The sequence below is a fragment of the Tripterygium wilfordii genome, chromosome 10, assembly GCF_013401445.1.
Source record: "Tripterygium wilfordii isolate XIE 37 chromosome 10, ASM1340144v1, whole genome shotgun sequence".
Lineage (NCBI taxonomy): Eukaryota > Viridiplantae > Streptophyta > Magnoliopsida > Celastrales > Celastraceae > Tripterygium > Tripterygium wilfordii.
Window position 1 is genome coordinate 119508 of NC_052241.1, and position 7086 is coordinate 126593.

The 7086-nt window shown below is 37.8% G+C and overlaps 2 protein-coding genes across 2 annotated transcripts; one reads left to right on the top strand and one right to left on the bottom strand.

Annotated features, from left to right (window-relative positions):
* Nucleotides 1-177: 177 nt before the first annotated feature.
* LOC120007536 (serine/threonine-protein phosphatase PP2A catalytic subunit-like) lies at nt 178-3604 on the top strand. Its single transcript, XM_038857829.1, has 6 exons — nt 178-691; nt 1333-1447; nt 2253-2361; nt 2623-2700; nt 2850-3041; nt 3133-3604. The coding sequence occupies exons 1-6, from the start codon at nt 439-441 to the stop codon at nt 3304-3306; spliced, it is 921 nt and encodes a 306-aa protein (XP_038713757.1). The 5' UTR covers nt 178-438; the 3' UTR covers nt 3307-3604.
* Nucleotides 3605-4063: 459 nt separating this feature from the next.
* LOC120007537 lies at nt 4064-6853 on the bottom strand. The gene is made up of 4 exons (XM_038857830.1): nt 6654-6853; nt 6361-6481; nt 5234-5497; nt 4064-4388 (listed from the first exon to the last, which is right to left on the bottom strand). The coding sequence occupies exons 1-4, from the start codon at nt 6755-6757 to the stop codon at nt 4269-4271; spliced, it is 609 nt and encodes a 202-aa protein (XP_038713758.1). The 5' UTR covers nt 6758-6853; the 3' UTR covers nt 4064-4268.
* Between the last annotated feature and the right edge of the window lie 233 nt (nt 6854-7086).

Sequence of the window (7086 nt, forward strand, 5' to 3'; positions counted from 1 at the left end):
CAAAGATATTATCTTTTGACTCGGCGGAGCCACCGGAGAGAGTAATCTCTCGTTCGAACACCACAAAATTTGAATTAAGCTTTCCAATTTCATTTGCATTTGAATTTGCATTTCATTTCTGTTCCCCTCCTCTTCCGTCTTCCCTACCCTTCCTTGCTTACCTCCAATTTATTTTTCATTTTTTTAATTATATATAGAATACAAGACAACCAAGCACAAAATTTTGGTTTCTTTCGATTTCTGATCTGATGTATGATGAGAGAAGAGAGGGAGAGAGCGAGGTATGATTGAGAGCTCCAACCGTCCCCAAAACGATTCGTTTTGCTCCTCTCTCGATCCGGACCACGTAACCCTAATCTTTTCTGTCCATAGATTATCCTAACTTACCTCCACCTCGATATTGGCCGTACGATCTCCGCGGTTCTGTGATTGGAAAAGATGCCGTCACACGCGGATCTGGACCGTCAGATTGATCATCTCATGGAGTGTAAGCCGTTGCCGGAGGCCGAGGTCAAGACCTTGTGCGATCAGGCCCGGGCCATTCTCGTGGAGGAGTGGAACGTGCAGCCGGTCAAGTGTCCCGTTACTGTTTGTGGTGATATCCATGGCCAGTTCTACGATCTCATCGAGCTCTTTCGCATAGGGGGAAACGCTCCTGATACCAATTATCTCTTTATGGGCGACTATGTAGGTCAGTTTTCCTTATTTATCTACGGTGTTCTAATACTAGATCGGGATTTTTGCAGGACTGTGAATAGTTGGTTTGGTTTTTATGCCTTTGATCGTTGGTTCTTCTCTATTCCATCAGTGAAACAAATGAAATTTTTTCTTGGTTCTAATGGCGTAGTGAGGGTTAATCCCTTGTTTCTATTCATTTATTTGTTCTGATCTATTGGCAGATAGGCATCATATGAGCAAGCTCTTATATTTAGCTACCTCATTTGGGACTCGTAGAGTTTCCTTGTATGTGGTTTATTAACATGTGATTCCGTGTAGTCAGGCTTCTTTTAAGATTATGCAACTTTCTGAAGCTAAATTTTACTCTTTTTAGTGAGTCCTTTCACCTTTTGTTGATCAAATTGTCAGCCGGAATTTTTATTGCATATATGTTATGCATTATTTGCACTTACAAGGTGATGTGGATAGTGGATTGCATCATGTTTATGGCTTTATCTTGGTTTCTAATGTTAACATTTTAGCCATTGATGATTGATATTGATGGCTGATAGAAATATTTTTCGTTTAAATAATTGAATCATGTGTGTTGCATATTGAAAATTCACATTTGTGATGATCTTTTATGTTTTTATTTCCTAAATTACATCAATGCAGATCGTGGGTACTATTCGGTGGAGACTGTCAGTCTGTTAGTGGCCCTGAAAGTTCGATATAGAGATAGAATTACAATTCTAAGAGGGAACCATGAGAGTCGGCAGATCACTCAAGTGTAAGGTTCTCTTCATATTTTCTTGACTGCTCATTGTTGTTTGATGATCTAAATCATCACAATGGATAACACTCCAGTCGTGTATTTACACTTGCTTTGACTTGCAGCTATCTGTATCTTTATGTGTGATTTTCGGATTGACAGAACATTCCTACAAGCATTGATGCAACTCACGATTGTATGCTTTATATGATTTTCCTTCCTTATTGGTGTTTCAACCTGGAGCCTTCTTCTATTGAATTTAAAGAACCAGTGTCTAGTGTTGACTCAATGGACTTGATCCTCTTTAGCTCGTTTTTGAGATACAACTTCGGCCATGATCAAATGTCTCCTAGTTCAGTGATATTTTTAACTATGTTCTTGCACCTATTATGTTGCTCAAGCACTTAAAGTTTGCATAGTAGTGGTAACATGAGATGAATTCAACACATTCAGGTGAAATTTTTTTTTTTGTAAATGAAGCAAATTGCACAGCGATGAAAAGGAGTGGGTTGCAATTATCTGTGGAGTTTAGTGATAATTTTATGGAATAGTGTAGCGAGAGTCTTGGCTTGTGTTAAAGCAAATGCATAGAATCATAGATAATGGGGTGAAGTTAGCATTAAAAGGTAGTTAGGTTTTGTGGGTTGAGAACTTGAGATTGTTTTAGATATCATGATGCTTAGCATGTATTGTAAAACTTGCCTCTGATATAATTATTTGTTAAACACCTTTGTCAAATGTCTAGCGAGTTTTTTTTGTTAATGTTATGTGTGTAGACATTTCTCTCTCCGCGGTTGCTTATGTAGATGTTTCTCATCCTCAGGTACGGATTTTATGACGAATGCTTGAGAAAATATGGAAATGCCAATGTGTGGAAGTATTTTACTGATCTTTTTGATTATCTACCTCTTACTGCGCTGATTGAAAGCCAGGTTTGTCGTGAGGAATATTTTGTTCAATCTAATATCATTACTTACCACTGGTGAAAATGTGGCCAAGTGGTAGAGTTGCAGTGGTGCAACCTAGAGTTCATAGGTTCAATTCTCGGGAACACCCCCCACATATTATGTGGGGGTAAGGTCTGCGTCCATCTTACTTGTATACCCCGCCCATGGTGGGTTCTTTGTGCACGAGAGTTGTTTTCCTTTAATATCATTACCGATTTTGAGTGCTGGTAGTTTTCTATATTATAGATCTTCTGTTTGCATGGAGGACTTTCACCATCTCTTGATACCTTGGATAATATTCGAGCATTGAATCGTATACAGGAGGTATGTCTTCCCGTTAAAATAGTTGTGCTAGTATTACCTGTTTGTTAATTGTCTTAGATCAAATGATGAATTTATGAAATAATCGGTGGAATGTTACATATGTTGGAATTATGATTGCTAAAGCACTTTGCTGTTTTGGGTACAATAAGGTTCCGCATGAAGGGCCAATGTGTGACCTCTTGTGGTCTGATCCAGACGACCGGTGTGGATGGGGAATATCTCCTCGTGGTGCTGGCTATACATTTGGGCAGGATATAGCAGCTCAGTTTAACCACACCAATGGCTTGACTCTGATTTCAAGAGCACACCAGCTTGTTATGGAGGGATACAATTGGTGTCAGGTATGACTTCGACAAATCTACCTTAAATGTGCATTTCACTGTAACTTTTTTGATATCAAATGTAAGTGTCATTTTGAACTTAAACCTTCAGGAGAAGAATGTGGTGACTGTATTTAGTGCTCCCAATTATTGTTACCGATGTGGGAATATGGCCGCAATTCTTGAAATTGGAGAGAATATGGACCAAAATTTTCTTCAGTTTGATCCAGCACCTCGGCAAATCGAGCCTGACACCACACGCAAGACTCCTGATTATTTTTTGTAATTTCCTTAGTTGAGCAGGCTGTTTGTAATTTCGGTTTGCTGTTGTATCACTGTAGATGTCTGGAAAGAGGAGTTTTTCTTGTTTAATTTGAGGTCAATAGACATTAGTCATTCTTTTGTTTGGAGTTCTGTGTTGCTGCGGCTGCTTCCTCGTGACGTGCTCAAGTTGTTCTCTACAAACCGACAGAAGGCACTGATAAGCCCTGTTGTCTTGTATATTTGAAAAAGGAAAGAACGGCATTAACATTTGCATCTGTATTTTTATGATTTTGTGGTAGAAAGCATGTTGTTTTCACATACTTTTTTTTTCCTCCCCATCTCTTTTGTTGTCTTATTTAAGGGCAACCTATAGTGGTAGTTTGAGCGAACGAGAAACTTGTCTAAGCTGTCTCTCGCTACTGTCATGATTAAGGTGAGAGTTCATGGCTGCTTCCTGTAGTGTTATAAAATCTAGTCAAATTTTGCTCCATCTCGCCAAATCTTACAAGCACCCATTTCTTGTAAATTGTATTGCGCTGTTTGTATTTGAAACTGTGAAAGAAAATAAATAATGTGAGAGCTTTAGGTTGTAATGCTGAATCTTGAATGTGTTAATTAATATGGCTGGGATGTCCAGGTTTGACAAGTAATGTTCTTTGCCCAAATGTTTTGACTAGTCTTCTGATGTACCAACCCAAAGCCAGATGTCTGGCACAAGCATTAGAAGATTAAGACTCTAGGTTGGCAACTCCCATGTACAATTATGAAGAGAGAACATCTAAGATCCATGATTGTTTCAAGCTAATACCAAATAGTGCGAGTGCTTTTGCCATTTCTTACAAAGGAACTTGTATTGGCCATCACTAGAGTTTGCAGAGAAGATGGCAACTATTGGCCCCCAAACTTCAAACGAAATAGCTAAATTACAAAATAATAATAATAACAATAAATTGGATTCAAACAGGAGATGTCAAAATTCAAGGGTTAAAACCTAGAGTTGGTCTGAATCCGTCCTGCTCCAACCCCTGCCATGGTGTTAACTGTCCGCTTTCTTCTGATGTACACAACTGAGCCACTGATGAGCAGCAAGCAAAAGATAATCCCCTGTGCAATGAGCATCAACACTAGTAAATCATTATTCAAAAAAGTAGCTTTTGTAAACAATGTAGTCAAATACCCCAAGACTTTTATGACCATTTGCAATCAGTGAACATAAAGGAGGGGATGAAAATTATTTTCTACAAGGGGGAACCATTTAAAGAAAACTGTTAAAATATAGAACAATACCGTAGTCTGTGTATATTATACAAAAGAATCTCCTCAGTTATTTTCTTGGAGGTTCACAGGTAGACTTCTTTTTTGATTTAAACAACTTTACCACCACTCCTTCCAGGAAAGAGGAAAATGGTATGATGAACAGTCTTGGATTCTTCTCTTCAGTAATTAGTTATAAACCGTAATAACCAAGAATTTTTTTTTTATAAAGAACGAATTTTATCTCCTAGGAGTTACTCAGGTGCTTCTTAGTGTATTTACAAGTATTGCTCAATGCTCAACCAAACTAGGTAGTTCACAAATTGGCAAGACCAAACATATGTAGGTATACATCATAGGTAAGCTTTCTGGGGGTGGAGAATCAAACATCAGTTTGAACTTTGAACCCCTATCCTCATGCACAGGTGGCCAGAATACCTGCCACCTGAACGAGGGGCTGTCCACATGAAAATATATTTGGAAAGAGTCTTGCTTCACATTCGAGTGATAAAATCCACATCTTGATTAAGACAAGGGAATTATGACTCTACACTCTACAGCCAAAGATCATGGGAAAGGAATCATGTATATTAAAGTAAATTGAGCCGAGCAATGATATTCCAGTTCACAGTGCCAGTTAGACAAAAAGAGAATATATCAAAATGAAACAGGGCTAGAAAAGAAATTTTGTGTACCTCAAAACCAAGAACGGACAACTTCTCTTCATTAACTGCTGGAATGCAGCTTCTATAAGTAATATATGCCTGTGATTTACCCTCTATAGTAGGTGAATCATCAACTAGACTTCTATGACGTTCAAAGTTACTGTCAGAAGTTTCTAAAGTCGATCGGCCATTTCGTGATTTCTTGCCATTTGCATCCTTTGAACCATCTTCAATTTCTATGCATTTAAAAGGGATGCGATAGCCAGTCTCACTGCAACGATATTTTGCATCACCCTGCAGAAAAGAGGATATTAAGAAACTACAATTAAAAGCAAGGAAAAAGTATGTCAATAATGACAGGAGATACTCTAAAATGCATAATCCTGAAATACATATTCAATGGCATATGAGAAGTGGAATGCCAAATTATATGACATAAACATGAATAATATACAAATATGCATGATTTATAACCAGCATATCAATAAAGCAAAACATGGCATGCCACCAACTATCAAATGTAAAGTGGTAAGGTTTGCCGCCGTAGAAAGCTTAATTAGAAGTACACATGCATATTAATACCTTTTGCAGTCTTATCCCATGTTGCAGAGAGGTGGCTTTCTTGGTTTGATCCACTTACACCTACATTTCTATAGAATAACTTTACTACCATGCCAAGGCTCACCTTATAGTTTTTTCCTAATAATAAACCAGCCTGGGATTCTTGTTCATATTTTGATTCACTTCAATAAAATAAGGAACCATCTTAGTATCATAGACAAAACTTCACTATGTAGAGTTTGTGTTATATACTTATATACCAAGTCACAGGCAATAAGATTCTGAAAACTATATTGAAACCCACCACTTTGGAACAGAAGATCGCCAATATTCACATCAGAAATCAGAACTCAAAACAACATGCTCCCCCATCCAAGTTTTACTGTGAGTCGAGATTGCACTTTATACAGCATACAATTACACGACTGAAATTCTACATTTATTTATATCATAATAAGCAAAAAAATGGAAGAATCACATTGTAAATACAAATTCAAGTAAAGAAGCTCAGAAAATTTCCATAGATAAATAGACTTGCATTAAAAATAAGAAGAAAACAAAACACCAGGCAATTGGAAGAAGAAGAAATTAAAAACCTTTTCAGAGTAAAGACAGGGAACGCAGGGACCAGAAGGAGAGCAGTCAAAAGTGACGTTCCTTCCGCCAGGGGTTTCCTTGAAACTCAACAGAACTCTACGACCAAATCCTTCGCTTCTCCTGTAAGAATTCGCGAACTCATATGATACAAAATTCGAATTCGAATTCAAATTCAGTTTCACTAGATCAGACTCTTCCAAAAAGATCCGTCACTAACTCGACATTTGAATAATCAATTGAATAGAATTATACAGAAAAATCAATGAAGCAGAGGGAAGCTGTTGGTCCTTACGTTGGCTGCTCTATAGCGTGAATACAAGATGCTGATAGCAGAGAAATGACGGGGATAAACACAACAACAACAAAGAGTGATGGAGAACAACGCGGTGAATTCATCGCTCTTTCGTCGCTTCTACCGTCTTCTTTCCCAAAAGAAACTTCTGCTTTACAGCGTTTTCGCTGGACTGACCGGTTAGGCTCATCAAACACTCAAACAGACCCATGGCTTTCCAATACTAGTAGTCTAGTACTAGTATCAAACCCAAAGTCGATTCGGGCTTCCAGAAGCCCGAACTCAAATGAGCTCTAAATACAATAGAATGCATTGTTGGGTCAGGAAAATATATATATATAATATATGTAACTAATGTAACTCTTATGTAGGGGTGACAAAATTTCATCCGGTCTAAATGATCAAATTTTTTCAACTCGGATTACATCAAATT